General features: G+C 33.2%; 1 protein-coding gene across 1 annotated transcript in view; it reads left to right on the forward strand.

Annotated features, from left to right (window-relative positions):
• LOC115882848 (aryl hydrocarbon receptor protein 1) overlaps window positions 1-20,561 on the forward strand; it is a 325,993-nt gene that overhangs the window by 177,471 nt on the left and 127,961 nt on the right. The window contains exon 3 of the mRNA XM_030901097.1: window positions 10,495-10,685. Within this exon, the coding sequence (XP_030756957.1) occupies window positions 10,495-10,685 (191 nt within the window). The remainder of the gene's footprint in view (window positions 1-10,494; window positions 10,686-20,561) is intronic.

Consider the following 20,561-nt stretch of genomic DNA (forward strand, 5'->3'; position numbering starts at 1 on the left):
ACAAGGAATTAAGAGACCTAGAGTAAGACCAAACCTGAGATGGGACCATGATTTAGGAAATTAGCAGGGATAACTTGGGCCCGCATAGCCAACAATGGACAACAATCAGCTCAACTACAAAGAGAGTATCTAAATATGTGAGGGAGTATGTTGTGTGCACTTATTGATGGACCACCACTGCCAGTAACAAGAAAGAAAAGAGAAGTTCTAGCAACTGTTCCACCTGATATAATAAAAGCCAAGCCAATTGAAAATAAGTAAATATAAGTATATATGGGACACACCCAGCCCGGAGGCCCTTGAAAATAGAAACCGACGTGAAATAACATATTCCAAGCGATGCGGCCGCGTAGAAATCCAGTTGCGCGCCGGCGAAATTTCTGTGAAACAAGCATAATGACCAGTTTCGGTTTTCCTAACAATGATTGTAATTAGAGGGGGAACGATGCGATGGCCGCCGTTCACTGTCTATGCGGTCCAGCAGTCGCTTCGCTGCCCCCTTTTTTTCATATAATCGTCTTTTTTCTCTTCTTTATTTTCCAAACGAAGATGATGGTATGTAATTATGTTTGTATCTGTTGTGTGTGCCGTATATAAAGCACGATAGATATGTGTTTTTAGAGAATTCGAGTAAGGATCTTGTTTTGGCACCCATTTTTTTATTATAGTTCGTCTTTACATACAACGTAGTAGTGATGGGAATACCAGTTCCACATTAGTCGCGTTACAATAGCGACCGTTCCAGAGAAATACCGCGACAAAATACCGCGATTTTGTAACCGAGGCTTCGGCTTCCAAAGTTCCCGCCTATCTGGTATTCCTGGTTACTGTACCTACCTACCCCTCTCCCTGCCGTTATCTCTGTGTCCGTGCAAATTGATAAATAATAACAATTCATAAACCCCCTAAGTGTATAAACAGTAAACAACATGCAGATGGTTAGAAGAATTCAGTTATGTTAGCTTTTAATTTTGAAAATAAAACTATTAACTAAAAAATATAAAATAATATAATTTATTGGTATTCAATACTTTTTATGCATTTATTTAGGACTGAAGAATAGATTTTTATAAGTTTTATATTTTTGCCAATAATATTTAGATTTATATTCTTCTGATACACGGTATAACCGTTAGAATTTATATTAATTTGTAAATTAATTGATTTTTTTATTTAATTTTTTATTTCTTAAAATCTATATATTTTTGAAATAGTTTAGCTTAAACAATAAAAAGTAAAATACTTTGAGTCATTATTCGAGATACCTAGGCCATATGCTAAATTTCTTTATCTACATATATGTTTTTATCTACCTATATTCCTTGTTGGTGGAAAAGTTAGAAGTAAAAGGTTCATGTCAGATAATCAAAATAAAATCAGTTTTACTTTATTCCCGTATGTTAGTAATTCTCTTTCTTTGGAGACTATATAACTCTAATTGTGATTATATTTTTAATCAATTGAAAGTAGCTATACTAATTTTCTTTTTTTTTCCTTATTTTTGTAAAAGTGTTTATTTGTAACTATCTAATGTACCTAACATGTATTTATTGTTAATCAAAAATGCCTAGTAGATACCTAGACCTACCGATAATCGCGATCTCGAAAGTATCGTTACGACTGCAACGGGGGCATCAACTCCAATAGCGACCGATCAAAGCGCGACGCTACGTACGTTTACCAGTTCCAGTTACTACTGTTCGCCAAGGACGAAAACTCGACCCTACGACTTGTGTCTAGCCCTAGCAGGCAACTGTTAAGCCCGACCAATCACGTTAGAGTTTTTGACATACACGAATGAATTAACACACTCCAAATAACCACGCTAACCAACGTGATTGGTCAAGCTTAATAGTTGACTGCTAGAACTAGACACTTCTGACCCTACGAGCGCTCCAGCAGTCGCGCGACCTCTGGCACTGGAGACACAAATTACCTATAACAGATGCGAAAGAAAGCGACTGCATCGGAAACCGCTCGGCAAACCCCACACGCCTATTGAGTGGTGTAAATACACCAGTCGTTTAGTCCGGAAACCTATGCTGTGTCGTATTCGCTTGCTGGAATGACATAGTGCGTGGTTATATATTTCTTTTTAAAAACGGGTGTAGGATTTTTGTTGAACTTTTGAATAGATGTTATTTCTAAGTTTTTGTAATTTGTATATCTTATTTAAAATGGGATACAAATGTGTTTATTTATAAGGAAAAAAAAGATATTTATAGTATAAAAAATTAATTTGTTTAACAAAATTTAATTAAAAATGTGACAAAATAGTACCTTTCTATTGGTTCTATCGGACTTTTTTCGACTATATAAATCTTTATTTGTAAACTTTAATACCTCAAATATTTTCAATCTAATAAATCATTTAATTATGTAAATAATAGGAAATTTCTCACATGGGTGGTCAAATTCTATAGTTTTCATTATATCAAACAGCCTCTGAGAAATGTTTTCAACTCAAAATGCCTTTAATTATGTTTGACTACATCAATTAAAAGGGTCTTCAAATACATCAATGTGATATTTGTCTAAAATTTGCAAAAGAATCCGAATCTCTGGATAACTGAAAATTATTTACCCATTTAAAAGCCTTGGGTCATGAAAGTGGAAAAATTTGTTCATTTTATTTACTGGAAATCGAAAAATTATTTATATTAAATTTTGATGAGTTTTGCACTGAAGAAAACATTCAGAGGCTGTTTGATATAATGAAAACTATAGAATTTGACCACCATGTGAAATTTCCTCTTATTTACATCATTAAATTATTTATTAGATTGAAAATATTTTATGCATTAAAGTTTACAAAAATAAAGATTTATATAGTCGAAATTGAAAAAGTCCGATAGAACCAATAGAAAAGTAACTATTTTGTCACATCTTTAATTAAATTTTGTTAAATAAATTATTTTTTTATACTATAAATATCTTTTAATCTCCTACGAACTGATATAATATGACGAGCAATCTATTAAATTACTGTGAGATTATATGCCTCGATAACATATTGGTGCAGATTATTTTCACCCAAACTATACATTGATGCGGATTGTCTATGAACTCTTTCTGAAGGTCACAGAAACCTGAACGCGTAATTCGGTGTTCTTTCGCATCTGTTGTAGTTAATTTGTGCTGGAGAACAGTACGTCGCGGTATAGGTCGTTACCAGTTACATCTCTTCGCGACAAACGAAGCGATCGAGATCGCGCGACACTACGTACCAGTTCCAGTTACTGCTGTTCGCGACCGACAAAATCGCGAATCTAGAACGCGACGGCTGGAGCGAAACACGGCGCTATGCGGTTACTGCTGTTCGAGCTAACTCCAAGAGCGATTATAAATAATTTATAGTTTCATTAGTCGTTATTATGATCGCCGTTATTCAGTAACAGGTTCCTGATTCGTTGTGGAGCGCGACACGACGCGACGTTACAAAAAAATACCGCTCCAAAATCGCGTTACTCCAAATACCGACACATCACTACTACATAGTAAAGACGTACTACACGTGAAGAGAATAGGGAGAAGTGATTTAAATAAAGTTGCGATGAGTTTTGTACGGCTATTAAGCTATATATCTTGTACACTTCGCACTAAAAAAGGTTCTAAACACAACAATGTTCAAATGCAAGGTTCGCTAGTAAACATTTTGAAGCTTAAAGTATCGCAACTCTATTTATCTAAACCAAAAGCTCGTAATATAAAACTAAAGTGTCAAAAGAAATGACAATGTCAGGAAATAAATAAATAAATACGGTGACTTGACATTTTTTACAACTGCTGGGGATTCAGGTGATCGTAACTAAAAGTTTAATTCGTATGAAATATATTTAGGTGTATTGTGGTGAATCATTGTTTTATTTTGCAGCCTATCAGGAGCTTTAAGTCGTTTTTAAAAGGGTTGACTCGGAGGTTAGTAATAACCCCATAAATTACAGTCAAATGCGAATAAAATTGAAACCATATCAAATAAAAAGCAAAACTTCTATTCCATTTCTAAATCCATTCCTAAATTTAATGGTAATTCCAGGCCCGAAAAATCTGTCTTTAGCGTAATTTCCCAAATTTTATTATTCCCTAATGCGGCAAGAGGGGTCCCGTACGGTATTATTTGAATAAATTAGTTTTTAGACCAATAAATCAACTCTAATTTTGATGATTTAGTGCGCAATTTCTAAAAAGGCCTCATGAATTATTCACGACTTCGTTTCATAAACCTAGACTTGCCCAAATTGGTTTCTGTTTCAGTAAATAGGAATTTAATTATACAGATAAATAATGTTCATTATACCGGTGAATTACTATCAAAGTGCTTTATTTACAGTGATTTTTTGAAATAAAAATATTTCAGAAACTCTACAAACTAAATGTTCAAAAAATTTTTTATAATTATTGGTGAATATTGGTTTATGATCATTCCTGTACCTACACGTGAAGTAATTAAGTGAATAAGTGAATTTACGGAGTCAAATTTCTTATCACAGTATAAGTGTAAAAAAGGTGTTATAATAAGTTTATATGATAGGACAAAAATAATATGTTCAGACGACAATTCACTAAACAGAGATATATATAAACCACATAAAAATACATTAATAAAAAACGACTATCCACCATCTTTTATTAACAAAACATTAAACGAAATATAAACCCCAAATCATAGACACAATGATAACTATACACAATATATACAAACAATTCACAACATACGAACATATTTCAAAACATAAAATACACTTAGATCCATTTTATCACACACTAAACCAATCAAAAATGAATAACAAACAAAAAATGTAATATACAAAATACCATGTGAATGCGATAAATTTTACATTGGTAAAACCCTTGTAAAATCATAACCAACATGAGATACAGGCCACAGACATCGATTTGTGACGTCACCGCAAGAGTCGGGCTTTTGTATTGTGCCATATGGTACTGCATATAGTTTTTGCATAAATAATAGTATTTATTGATAGTTTTGCCAGATATAAATATGAAAATTATTATACACAAAGGTATTAAAAAATAACATTAACTTTTTATCGCGTTAAAGTAATTGAATAGCATTAAAATTTAGATCTAAAACACGAATATTAATATGAAATAAACAGCAGCATAAGATGAACAGAATACAATCCAGATAATAAAAAGCATGTCCTAAAATTGCGTTAGCGAGTATTTAGCAACTAGTAATAATACACCTTGTAATAAAGTTTCCAAATTAAAAAATTTGAAAACTATACTTTATCGACAAGTTAAGAAAATGTATTGTATATGATAAGGGCAGAATACATTTTAAAGTTTAATTAAAAATAATTGTAAAAATTTGCCTAACATATTTAAAAAATGTAGATATATCAGGTAGAATTAACTATTATCATTAAGTACTTTGTAGTTCGATGTTCATCAAGTAACCATCTCCATATATCGTAAATAAAAAGATAAAGATATCATTTTTTTATATAAAATACTGAAATAAAGTACAATTCATTTAATTTCTTTAAAATATATTGCCATTTCATAATAATAATAATATATATTTCATAATAATAATAATAATTTTCAATATTTATTTCATCCTGAATTTCCAAATCTTGTTTTCTTTCATCGGGATGTTTGGGAACATGCACAGTCATATAAGAGGGTTGATTTGGAAAAATTGTAGGCACAGCATCTTCTGTAGGTTTTGGACGTGACCTAGTTACAGTTAATATTGTTGGGAAAGAGAATGTAGACAGATCCTGAGTAATTGCTGCTACACGGCACAGACACAGAACAATGTCGCGGCATTTTTTATTTCACAAAGAAAAAATAAAGAAACGAAAACTGTTTTACCTAAAAATACACGTCACTTACGTTGGTTTAACACTATACACTAACACTAACGCTATTAATTATGTTTTTATATAAATTCCCCAACTTTTTCCTAGCCCGGACACACAGCCCGCATCGCCGGTGTTACTATAATTTTTACCGAAAGTATGGTTTTTTTCGCGGGTACGATGTTTTGAATCGGATCTAGATAGTTCACTATTCACTCAGAGTACACTCAAAATTATTTAGTATAATTTTATTAGCATAGAAACGCGTAAAAACACAGATTTGTTGTGAAACTAATGAAAACAATAGGTTTGTTTACGACTACTAATTCTCGACCACTTCGGTAGAACTGTCAAAACAGTCAGGCCTTGAATATGACGTTAGCCACGGTAAAACATCTAGACCCTAAAATGTTCGAATTAAAGAACATAAAGATTATTTAAGAAAAGGAGATTTTCACAAATCTAAGATTTGTCAGCATTCTTGGGACACAGAGCACAGAGTAAATTTCAACAACGCCAAAATTATAATGAAAGAAGCGATAGCCTCTTTCTAAAAGAAAAATAAAAGAGGATTTTTTAATACAATCTAATAGAAATAAATGTATTGCTCATGCATCTGTAGATGTTAGTAATGTATGACAATCGCTTCTTTGATTTTAAAGAACATAACATACGTAAAAATTAAAAAACAAATTAAAAATAATCATACAGAAAGTTTGAGGCGTTTTACCTTATTAAGTAATTGTTATCAGGTAGTAATTGTTAATTTTCAAGTTGGTTAGGTAGCTATTTTATTTTGTAGATTTTCTTGCAGTTGTGAAATACCCATATAGGATTTTTTGGAGGGATGAATCCGCCACATAGACAATTTTTTCAAATTTTTTAGTCGCACTTTCACTAGTATTTCCAAAAGTATTTTCTGAATATTTTTATACTGTTATAATAGATTTCTTTAAACCAAAATACGACATATTGCTATTGACTATATTTTTAATTCCTATACGAAAAGAGGTCGTTGGTATATAATTAATTTTTGATAATACAAACAGAATTAAAATAAGAATGGCCAAACTATGATCTATTTTCGTACTTATTTTAAGATGAATTAATTAATTTTTACTAATGTTGTATTCGCGTGTTGTGGTCTAATTTTTGTCTAATTATTTGACAATTAATCCCAATTTATGAACTAAAATTCGAGCAAAAATTCTGTTTGTGACGGAGGTTACTACAATTCTTTTTGAGCAATTATATTCCATTTATGAATAATAGTATTAAACTATGTATTTATGAAATGTCATTTTTAAGTAAATTATTACATTAATATAAATTTTATATTAAATAGTAGAAAGTATGTAATAAGGTAAGTTAAAAACTTCGACTATTTTTTTTTCACTTGATACTCTGAAAAAAAAAGGTTGGTAGACGCCTCAAGAAAATTCTCTCCAAGTATGAGCTCTTAATTTTAATAGGAAGGGGAAACTTTAATATGAAGGTTCTCCGCCTTTCAGTTTTCATTTTTTTTTCTTATTATTGGAAAGAAAAATTCCTATCTCGGTATCTACTATTTTGGATCTCATATATTTGAAGGAAATTGAATTCTCTACAAAAAAGATCTCTTACAATTTTATTCTAAACCTTACCGTTCGCAAGTTATTAAAGGTTGAAGTTTGGTTATTTTAAGGCAGATTTTTTGTTCTTATGAATGTTATAACTCCGTTAACAAAAAATCACTATAATACACGCAACTCATACGTTTGTAACAAATTCACTCGCTACAAAAATGATTTCTTCTGCGGGATTCTTTGTGGACAACCCGGGCTTCCGACCATTTTATGTGGTGGTGCTTGGACCACACATGATCTGCAATGCCCGACTTCATTGTTTCACCTCTTTGCGTATGTTTTTTATGTTCGTCAAGTCATACATCCAGAGGACGTTTTGTCGCTCCAATATACGACTCACCGCACTCGCCTGGTACCTGGTAGATGCACTCTTTCTTTTGGTGTGATGATTCAGGTTTTGTTTTTGTTAGAGCACTTCTTAGAGTAGTCCCAGACTTAAAAACAGTTTCAATTTTATATTGGTTAGCTATTCGCCTGATCTTCTCCGATGTTCCTTTCACATATGGAATCGTCAAGAGAGACAGAGAGAGCATCCTCCCCAGGCTGGCGTACCAATAAGTCGGACCTGCAATTGGATATATTATTGTCTAGGGTTTTTGCAGAGTAACCATTCTGAAGCAAATCGGTTTTAATATTATTTAGTTCAGAATTAGGCAAAGAAAATAAAGTCCTCCTACTCTGGGTGCCTGGTCACCAAGGGATAGAAGGCAATGAAAAAGCAAATGATCTAGCTAGGAAAGGAGCGAACACTCCAAACGGGAACCAACTGAAAACGGAATTGAAGAATCTGGAAGACTCCATCCGTAACTTGGAATGGGTGTTCTCCAACGGTCTAAGACACTCGAAAAAGTTCCTCAGAACTTACGACCGAGAAAAATCAAAGGTTTTCTTTGATTTAAGTAAAAACAATCTTCGGATTGTCACGGGGTTTCTAACAGGACACTGTCTCCTCAACGAGTAGTAGACTGAACTAACCTCAGTAGGCTGAAGCTGAGAAACAACGGCGAATGCAGATTCTGTTGGGAAAATGGGGAAACACCAGAACACCTTATCACTGACTGCGCCGAGACGACGACCATTCGTGCCATGAACTTTGGTACGGCTGATGTCGAGGATGGAGAGCTGACCTCTGTGAAGCCGTCTCAGATACTGGCTTTTGTTAAAACCCTGAGGCTGTATGATGAGTTATAACTCGTTATAACTCAAGAAAGGGGAACACAATAGATATATAAGGTCGCGGTGATTAACTCCCCTCCTAAACATTCTATATTCTAGTTCAGAATTCAGAGATTCTTGGTCACTGCATATACTGATTGCTTGTGTTTTAACAGAAACGTTGTGTAATCAAAATAAATAAAGAGGATGGAGTCCGAAACTCTTTTAGTTTTAGTACTGAATAATTATTGTCTACCACATTCAAAGTAATATCTTAAACCGTTGGAAAATTTCTATTCCAAGTTATGGATGGAGTCTTCCAGATTCTTGAGTTCTGCTTTAAGTTGGTTTCCGCTTAGGAAGCAGAATGGTTCTGGTCCAGTTAGTGGAGCGTTCGCTCCTTTTTAAGCTAGATCGTTTGCTTTTTTATTACCTTCTGTCCCTTTTGTGCGAGGACACTATTTTCTTTGCTTAATTTGTGCATCTCCTCTAGTCATTTTTGACCAACTTCTGACAATATCCTTAAACGACTCTACATTCTCTTATTATATAACAAAAACCTTTCTTTTGTCAGCAGTCCGAACATTTATGTGCAATGACAAGAACCGTGTGTAATTACACGACGTTTCATTGCTGTTTCTTTCCGATTCTTCAATCCGTCTAATTATAGTATAGCGAGTGTCTTCTTGGTAATTTTCTCGCTGTACCAAAGCCGAAATTTACGAAACTCCAATAATTTCCTTAATTATTTTAACAACCGCCAACTAGCTGTCTAGTAAATAGACGGGCATTTAAAATTATACGCCTCCAGCCGGCTGGCATTCTTAAATTGTCTTCGAATCGATAGTTTATCTCGAAGATAGAATTGTTTTAAACGGGGAAAAGAATATTTGTTTGGGTTGTTTCATTCTTCCAAAATTAGCATTCCTAGTAAGTGACTATACAGGATGAATTTTAAATAAGTGCAAATATTTTCAGGGATGATATATTTCGACCCCAGCAATACGTTTTTTAGCAAAAAAAAGATGTTAAAAATCGTGTATTTTTTTTTTAATTTCTCTATATATTTTTCGAAAACTTTTTGGAACTGCCTGTTCACCGCAAATTTTCCCACGGTATAATTTCTTAGTCTCTGATATTACCATAGTTACGGCTTTACTCTATGGTTAAGGCACTAAAAGGGACGCAAATACAGAAAAATTCCGGTGGCAAACAATTTTTTTTTAAATTTTCAAACTTAAATAACTCAAACTTAAAACAACAAATTATTGAGTACATCATATTTTTACACGTTTTGAAAAAAAAAATAGAACGGCATTGATAAACCGGAATTTAAGTCAGCCATTGTAGGGCCCCGTCGCGGTCGATCTAAAAGATTTTTGATATGCTCCTTCCTTAATCTTTTTATTCAAAGTGTAAAACAAAGTCAGTTTATTTTATTTAGCCTCTCTTTAAGCACCTATTCAACAATTTTGTTATTAAATTGTTAGTAGCAATATTAGACAACTTTAGGTATTTCTGTAATAATTATGATGACTCGGGATGTTTGTAAAACTTCTAGAAGTACCTCAAAATGTTGATAATCTGTCAGTGAATCACTGTCGAGAATAAATCGTTCTTGCAATATTTACTGTCCTCCGTTCACGCAGTTGTGCAGCTCTGAACTGTTCAAGAACGCAATACTCTCACTCCATTCAATTGAGTCATAAAGTTCAGAACTGTTCCGCGCCATAATATGGAGGCACCAGGCTATCGCGCAAGTTCAGAACCGTTCTCGAGTAGTCCAGAAATTCGCGAATGGAGGCTAGCAATTGACACCATAATCAACAAACACGAATTGAAAAATCTATTCCTCAGTAACTAATTTCTTTCTTTTTTTTCAGTCTGAAACCAACCCCGAAAGATGGCGTTACCAAGAGCAACCCCAGCAAGAGGCACCGGGAACGTCTCAACGCCGAGCTGGACACGCTGGCCAGTCTTCTGCCCTTCGAGCAAAACATCCTGTCCAAACTGGACAGGCTGTCGATTCTACGTCTTTCCGTCAGCTATTTGCGCACAAAAAGTTATTTTCAAGGTAAGCCAGTTAATTATCATCAATAATAATAAGTAAGTCATTAGAAGGCCAACTTTAAAGTGACGAAACGTCTGTCATTATAACGGACGGTCTGTTATGTCCGTTCCCAAGATTTCTCCGTCAATAGATCCGTCATTCGACATATTGTCCGTCCATATATCCGTCAACTGAATTTAATTAATTCAAAATTATGTTGCCTAAAGCTTCATTTAGAAATTAGTTTAATAAATTAGTTGTTTCAATTAGCGTAGAAGTGTGTTCCTTTAATTTCAATATAAGCATTCAGGACGTCAAAATTAGTGGTAGTAGTTTTCAATTAGTGAAAAAAGTTACCAAACTTTTAACTTTTTCACTAATTAAATTTCAAAACTTGCGGGGAATGTCATTTTGGCCTTTGATTATCATTCGTCAGGAAAAAATGTGATTGATTTATAACTAAATATTAGACTTTCCCTATGGATACAGCTGATTACCGCAAGCTGTTGCTAGGATATTTTATTAATTTTAATTGTATATTTTAGACATTGTGAATGATCGTAAACTAAAAAGTATAAAGTGTAATTATTGAACCCACTAATTTATTCCACTAATTTCGAGGTTCTAAATTAGTGGGTGGCAAAGTGGTAGGTGGAGGTTTTTACTGGATACTAATGCCCATACAGAAATGATATTTGTATTGATCAATAATTGTTTGTCTTTTGAGGATTAACAGACAAGACACAATGATCTCTACCTTCTTTAAAATTGATAAAAAATTAACAAATTAATTACAAAAATGATTTACAAAATGCAGTTTGACAGGGTCTGTAATTAGTTGACTAAAATTCTGCCAATTTTAGTAAAATATAAGTTCTATTATTCAGGGTGAATCTTAAATGAGTACAAATATTTTATGGGCTGGTAGATCTCAATAAAGAAACATATTTTCGCTTTACGTTTTTTCAAATAAGTTCAAAATAACCGAGTTATTTTACTTTGAAAATATCCAAAAAAAAAACAGTTTTTTGTTTAAATTTTGAGAACTACTGGATTTTTTCTGGGTTTCATTGCTTGTAAATTTAATCTACTACCTATGTTGCCTTATTATCAAGATATTATGTTTTTTAACTCAAAATTTTTTTTGACGAAAAAAACTCATAATCGTTTTTCTGGGGTCGAAATATACTACCCCTAAAATATTTGCACTTATTTAAGACTCACCCTGTAGCATAAAACAAAGTTTGTATTTCCCAAACGCAAGCTACAAATGCAACTAAATCCTGCCGGCTTATAAATAACAATTAGGGCGTTGAATACATAAACTAAATTCTGTCAAGCTGATTTACAACGTTGTCAGGTCTTTTGTGAGGATAATATTAGATACGTTATAGATAGCTTTATATAAAGAAAGGAATTTTTGAGTTCAGTTGTGTCATCGCTTGGCGTTATATTCCAAACACACGTGCTTTGATTAAGGCTTGATTAAGGTTTGCAGAGCTTCAGCATTTGCCATAAAATAGCGAGCAATTTGTTACAAAACCATATAAATTATTGTATCACTGTAATCACAAAACTTCAATCTATTTCCGTATTGTAACGGAATTTTAAATTATGTCTTTATTTTCGAGGAAATTTAGTCTAAACATAAGGAATATTTTGTTGATGTTTGACCGTCAAAATCTTGAAAATAAAGAAAGTAAAAATACCTAGCCAGTTTTACATAAAACGTTAAATGCCGAACGCTTATTTTCCTACTTTTTCGGACTAGTGAAATGGACTCATAATAATGTCTCAAAGGAGTTATAAGTCTATTTTAAGTTAACATAACCAAGACGATATAAGTTTGCATTAATTCAGTAAGAAACAAATATAGTTTTCGAGGTTGTAATTAGATTTGTCCCTAAATACAAATATTTTCAACACGAAGCGACAACGTCGCGTCTCTTCGACGCTTCTTCATTAAACAACGTCCGATTCGAAGAGAATTTACAACGGCATTTTTAATAACCTCTTTGACTTATGCCCTTGCGGACGCCACAGCCATTATAACCTGTCGAAATGTATGTTTTATATAGGTAATATCTTTATTTGGCCGAGGCTGGGCCCGTAGTTATACGTATATTTTAAGAGAATGTATTTTTTCACTGGGATTTTTAACATTTTTATTAATTACTATATACCGTGTGGTGCATTGGAACACGGACATAGGAAATCCCATGTAATTTTTGAACTGTTCAGTTATCATGTATATTTCATATCAATTAAACTTTTAGTTGCGTAATCGAAGGCGCAATTTTTAAATTCATTGTTACCAACCATGAACATATTCGGCGCTGTGCTGACTAACTGGAATTTAAATTTCGCGCTAGGGATTCAGGTGGTAGCTCTGCTGTAAAAAATGTCAACTTGTCGCATTTATTTGTTTATTTCTTGACATTGTCATTCGTTTTGAAACTTTAGTTTTGTATTGTGAGTTTTTGGTTTAAATAAAAAGTGTTGTAATACTTTAAGCTTGAAAATATTTACTATAGTCTGTGAAACGAATAACTTTGAATTTGACAGTTCCCGCGGGCTTTTCTAGTGTTAATTTTATTAGGTTAGCAACTTGCGGCCATGCTGACGCAATGCCGCGCCGTCTCTAATAGAACAGCCACGGAGCGAGATTTATGACGTCACGCTAGTTAGATATTACGGATTAATAAATATATTAAAAAAATAGTGTCGAATATAATCCAAAAAATTACATATAAAATATTCACAACCTAACCTAACACCACATAATGTTTACTGCAATTAATAAACTAATATAAACTTGTCAAAAGATGACCACATATTTTTTAAAATTATTATTCTTAACACTAAAACTATCTACATTGACTATGGCTGAAATCGTACTCCATAGTCAATGTAGATAGTTTTAGTGTTAAGAATAATAATTTTAAAAAATATGTGATCATCTTTTAACAAGTTTATATTAGTTTATTAATTGCAATAAATATTATGTGGCGTGTGGTTAGTGGTAGTGGCGTTTTTTCCGAACTTAAATCCCAAGAATATCAAAAATTTTAGAATAATTTTACTTATAAAATGACAGCGATCTTTATTTCATAGCCATCGCTGACACCTTTTTTTCTATGATATTGTATTATCTGCAAATATAATTTTTCGAACATTGATACTTGCAAAATATACATATAAATTTTGTGAATGCAAATAATAATACATCACTATTAGTAGATGTTGAATGTTTTTTGTCAAATTAGATTGATTTTCAAACCCCAAAATTTAAAATATATTTTACATTTTACCCATTATCTTATGTACCTGTTCATATGTATTTTGTATATGTAAAAATGTATATGTATATTGGAAAACATTTGCTGCATTTGTATGATTCATAGTTTATTTGCCAAAGTATTTATTACTATAAAAAGGTATATAATATATTGTATTTATTAACTGTATATTATGTATATTTCATGTAAACTATATCATTTTTAAAATGCAAACCAAACATACGAGGAATAATTATGTTTTCCATGTATTCTACAACATATTTATTAATCCGTAGTATCTAACTAGCGTGACGTCATAAATCTCGATCCGTGGCTGTTCTATTAGAGACGGCATTGGTCTGATATTTAGAAATGTCAAAAGCTGATGACATTTTACTTTTGACACTTATAACTTATAACATTTCGTGTTGATTTTTGCAAAAAGACCATACCATAAGTTGGTATACTGATGCTTCCAAAACCAATACGGGAACAGGGATCGGAGTGTTTGGGCCGAGAGCTAATTACTCCGAACCAATGGGCAGTTACCCTAGTATCCTACAGGCAGAAATCTACGCTATCGAGAGATGCGTACAACTTATCTTAGATAGGAACTATCGGAAACAAGAAATAGCCATCTTATCTGATAGTCAAGCAGCGTTAAAGGCGATCAACTCAGTATCAATCAATTCGAAATTAGTCAAAGAATGCATAGAGAAGCTGAATAAATTAGGGGCAAAGAAAACAAAGTCCTCCTACACTGGGTGCCTGCTCACCAAGGGATAGAAGGCAATGAAAAAGCAAATAATCTAGCTAGGAAAGGAGCGAACACTCCACTAACTGGACCAGAACCGTTCTGCTTTCCAAGTGGTAACCAACTCAAAGGCGGAACTCAAGAACTTGGAAGATTCCATCCGCAACCTGAAATGGAAATCTTGCAATGGTCTAAGACACTCGAAGAAGTTTCTGAGGGCTTATGATCAAGAAAAATCACAGATCTTCCTGGGTCTGAGTAAGAACAATCTTCGGATTGTCACGGGGTTTTAACAGGACACTGTCTCCTCAATGAACACCTCAGTAGATTGAAACTAAGAAGAAACGGCGAATGCAGATTCTGTGGGGAAGATGGTGAAACACCAGTACACCTCATCACTGAGTGCGCCGAGACGACAACCATTCGTGCCATGAATTTTGGTACGACTGATATTGGAGATGGAGAACTACCCTCTATAAAACCGTCCCAGATACTGGCTTTTGTCAAAGCCCTGGGACTGTATGATGAGTTATGATTCAAGAAAGGGGGACACAATGGATCTGTAAGGTCGAAGTGATTAACCCCCCTCCCACTCATTCTAAATTCTAAAAAATTTGCAAAAAGAGGAAGAACTGTCACTTGTTTTATTATTTTCCTTTTCTATTTCACGAAAGTAAAAAGAGTTACCTATCTGATTCGTTCAGGCACTCAATTTAAAGAATATCAGTAAATTTTTTGACAGAGGAATTTTATATTTACCATGTTGGTAAAAAATAACGGTCAAAATTCAAAGTTATTCATTTATATCATAGACTATAGCAGACCTTGCAGTCGAACATCGTTCTTTTCAGAAGCACTTTTAGTGCGAAATGTACAAGATAGCTTAATAGCCGTAAAAAACTAATCGCAACTTTATTAGAATATTTTGAACGGGAAAGCGGTAGTAATGGCCCTTTATGTCCCTAAAGTGCTGTTAAGAAGGTGAGTTTTGTTGATGTAAATAATAACTGTTTATATATTTATAATCAATTTATTTTTGTTTCATAAAATATTTTGATTAAAGGAAAATATATAAAAGTGAGTAACGCTATGCCGATCAAGTTTAATCACGTGATTAAAAGTTTATTTGATATGAACTATAGCTATCCAGTGGCGTGCAAATCTACCATTGCATACTACTTAAATGTTTTCCCCGAATTTGGAGTAAACAGTCATTATATTATAACTAGCGTGTACCCGCGACTTTGTTCGCGTCGAATTAATCATTTGTAACGGTGATGATAAAGCAAAGCAAGAATTTCCATTAACATACAAACTGGATAAAATTTTCTCACATTTATATCAGCATGAGAAAAAACAATATGGCGATATTATTATATAACTTGGTAATATTTGAGGGGTAGTTTCATCTCGTTGGAATTTGACTTTCAAAAAATCCGTTTGCCAAAAATAAGCTGTTTACGTCAAGCAGTTTAAGCAGAATCGTGGTTAATCAATTACCCAACTTTTTGGAACACCTTGTATGATTTTTTAAAAAATTTCAAAATATGTAAAAAACAAAATAAATTATGCTAGTCCAAGCGTTTTCCCGAAAGGCTAACCATTTTTTAAATAACAAATATTGTAATATTTGAGGGGCGTTTTCACCCTCTTGGAATTTGAGATTCGAGAAACCCCTCCTTATCGAACCTCTACACCCCACAGTCAATCCGTTTACCAAAAATCAGCTTTAAACGTCAAGCAGTTTAAGCAGAATCGTGATTACTCAATGGTCATATTTTATGAAACACCCTGTATACATTTTTAAAAATCTTAAAATATGTAAAACAACAAAATAAAATATACGTGTTTAAGAGTTTTTCCGAAAAACTCACCGGTTTTTAAATAAAAAATATTCTAATATTTGAGGGGTGGTTTCACCCCCTTAGAATTCGAGTTTCGAAAAATCCCTTCTTATCGAACATCTACACCCTAAATTCAATCCGTTTTCCAAAAATCACCTTTTTACGTCAAGCGCTTTAAGCAGGATCGTGATTAATCAATGACCAGATTTTTCGACACATCCTGTATACATTTTTAAAAAATCTTTAAATTTGTAAAAAGCAAAATAAAATATACGTGTTTAAGCGTTTTTCGGAAACTTGACCGTTTTTTAAATAAAAGATATTGTAATATTTGAGGGGTGGTTTCACCCCCTTGGAACTGGAATTTCAGAAATCCCTTCTTATCGAACCTCTACACCCTAGAATCAACCTATATGCCAAAATTGAGCTTCTTACGTTGAGTGGTTTGAGCAGGATCGTGATTACAGTGAATTACTTATGTTATTTTTACTGAAGTGAATTACTTATGTTATTTTTATTCTATTTTTTTATTCGCACATTTTGAAGTATAATTAGTGGAAAAGGCAAAAGTTTCATAACTTTTCTACTAATTAAAAATGTCTACCACTAATTTTGACGTTTCAATAAGCATTGAGCTTATTGAAATGAAAGGAACAAACTTCTACGCTAATTGAAACCACTAATTCTAATCAGCAAATAAGATGGCGTGACAATATAATATACTTCTGAATTATATAACAGATTTGATTTATATGGTAAAATATTAACGTAAAAATAATATTATACCTCTAATCGCTCTACACCTCCAGGCGTGCCTCCAGGCTAATTTAAACAACAAGCAATCGCTCGACCAAGTCATTTATCCATATAAACATGTTTGGATTCATGTCGCTCCCAATAACTTCTCCGTCGATAACACTTGATGGTACTTCATCACGCAATTGATTCACTCTCTCCTGTTGACACACCATCACCGTTAATATCTATATTACGTGTCCACCAATTCCCAAAATAAATGTTTGCTCTGGCCAAAGGGATACTTAGTTCGATTCGGACTTGTCCTTGATGGTTTTATTGTGTCCTAGGTCAGGACAATAAATATTGTTATTGCTTTACGTAATTTTATTGGGATTGCATTATCAAATTTAGTGACATAATTAGTAATTTATTATAGACAGGGTGCATTTCAGTTGATTTTAAAAAGTATCACAATTTTTACTAGTGCTGTTATTGAAACTGTAAACCACTAAGGTACGAGGTTTGTGTGATGTAATCTAATTCAATTAATTGTTGTCTAATGTTTATCTGTGTCGTCTCTACTGAAGTAACAACTTGCTCTAGAAAGTTGCTTTTTTACTAAAAGATAGCTAATTGGCTCTTCTAAAAGCTGTCGTCGCCGGATTTTTTTTTTCAAGAGATAACTAGATAAAATCATTAGGTTTGTAATGTTTCTGAGCATCTGAAATGGAATTATGAGGATATCGTTAGGGTGTCATTTTTTTTATAACGAGAAAACGTCAGTAATCGCGATAATTTAAAAACTCGACTTTTTATCACATAACAGGCCATAACTCAAGAACCACTTTAGATATTGAAACTTTTTTTTATTTTCAAGATCGGATATTTTACAATATGTTTACATAAGAAAAATTCGATAAGGTTGTTTTTTCCATTCAAAAATTGTAAACAATCCATCCATTTACTTTTTTTAATCCATCCATTTATTTAGAGCATAGGAATTTTCAACAATCGTGTAATTTTTTTATTGATAAAGATTTTCACATACTGTCTACAAAGAAAATACAGCAGAAATATTAACAAAGTTCTCGAAAAACTACAATCTATTATTTCTAATAGATTTCGAGATATCGATTTTGAATTCAGAGTTCTAATAGCGCGACCACTATCGAACACCCACTCAATTCCACTTATTTTTACCAAAAATGCAAGTGTTTCTAGCTTGCACTTAAAAAAATTCAAGCTATAGGGAAAATTACAACAACTCGTTAATAAATAAACAAATCAAGTATCACGAGACGTAATTAAATCGTGAAGCTGAACGCATGACGTACACCTTTCCCTAGAACTTTAAGTACTGACAGAGGTATTGATTGGGTCGACCGGTCAACTGCGACAAATCTGCTATATCCCCTTCCACGTCTCTTAGCGATGTGCACAGTTTCTTGGCTTATTTCATACGTTTGGCAACGTGCTTACTGTCCTCTCTTTGTTCAGTATATAAGCGCATTGTACTCTTCTTACATACGGAAATCTCGACCCAAGACTAACCTTTGCCAGCCATCGGGTCAATCAATAATTTTCCCAATCAGCTCAATATATTAATGATGTTGCCAGTATTACTCATCAAGAAATACTACTGTTATATTAATCAATTAAGGCCGCGTAAAACAAACATAACATATACAATTTCATATACTAATTATAATAAAAATAAATAATAAAAATGTTGTAATTATATTCCTGTGAAGTGAAAAGTTTTGTTTAAGTATCTACTCTACATATTATTAAACGCGCGTTCAAATATTAATCTTGTGAAATATATATCAACATAAAATGAGATGTAAGTAATTAACGAAATATCATCGTAACGACAGCTATTTTAGAAACGTCTAGGTTTACTTATTTCACTGAGATTTATGAAAAAAAGTCCTTTGCCTCGGGTACAGATACCGCCACGCCCGCCTCACGAGTAGTTTTCAGGCGCTTTTAAGAATCGAAAATAGGTCAAAGCAAACTAAAGTGGGTCAAGACAACAACCTTGATCTGCTTCGAAGAGTTCCCCGCATAGTGTAGAGGCTGTTTTACATTTTCTGTATACTTTATTTTTGTAACTTCAAAATTAAAGCCTTTAATAAAAAAAAGAAAAAACTCTATCGTGTTGGCAAAATGTTAATTATTATAATAACATTTTAACAGAACGTCAATGGTTTTTGTAAAGTATCTGTTTTAAAAAAACCAAAGTGTTCTCAATTAGTTATATTTAAATAGTTTTTTCTTTATTCTGTGTATTTTTTGCTTCCGACGACAGAAAGCGATAAACTTTCCGAAACGTTAAGCATTTTTTTGTTCGTTAGGTAAATTTGTTTACAAAAAATAACTTTTTTCTTGCAGTGGCGAAATACCCATATAGGATTTTTTGGAGAGATGAATCCGCCACATATGTATAGACATTTTTTATAAAAATATAATGCAATTTTTAGGCTATTTATTCTTTTATCTATACCAAATCCAATTTTCTTTCTTCGTTTGGTGCAACAACATTCGGCATTATCGGTGGCGGGCGCTCTCTCCTAAATCATTGATTTATTCTATGCGCCCGCGCCTTCCCTCTGCATAATTACGGGCGGTGGAAGCGCCCAGCGCCCCCGTTCTATCCGTCCGAACCGGGGGGTTAGCCATGGCCGCGGCCCCGCGATTCCACCTTCCAGGAGGGAGGAACAGAGACAGAGAGCCTTAGAGCCGTTTGTTAGATCAATATCGAACGATATTTCGTTTGGGGGGAACGGTTTAAGACATCTTCAATTTGTTTTTAGAGATTTTGTTTTCAATGGCAGGTAAATTTGCTTAGACCACTCTCACGACTCATGAGGAATGCTAACGAATGGTAACATTCTCCAGAGTATTCGCTGAATTAGGACTGTGAACCTCAAGTACTGTTCTCCTAAGGCTACAACGGCCTATATTTTCTTATTCTACACCCTTGAATTAGTAACTAACAGCAGTTTTAATGAAATCGGTGACATGACGAAAATAGCCAATTTTCGTGACTATTATGTATGCAAAAAAGTAGAAAAAATGACCTTTTTTGACTAGTTTTTACACATATTCAAAGGCGTTGGAAAGAAAGTAAACTTATTCATACAATTATGAAAATTTCAGCATTTGTAGAAAATTTTATATAGATTCATATATCGAATAACTCGGCATTTTGAAAGCAGACTAGACATACTGTAAAACGCCGGCGGCGTTTTTAACAATAGAAGCATACTTTGCAAAGAGCCTA

Source organism: Sitophilus oryzae, unplaced genomic scaffold (assembly GCF_002938485.1).
Source record: "Sitophilus oryzae breed Bouriz unplaced genomic scaffold, Soryzae_2.0 scaffold_179_pilon_pilon, whole genome shotgun sequence".
Classification (NCBI taxonomy): domain Eukaryota; kingdom Metazoa; phylum Arthropoda; class Insecta; order Coleoptera; family Curculionidae; genus Sitophilus; species Sitophilus oryzae.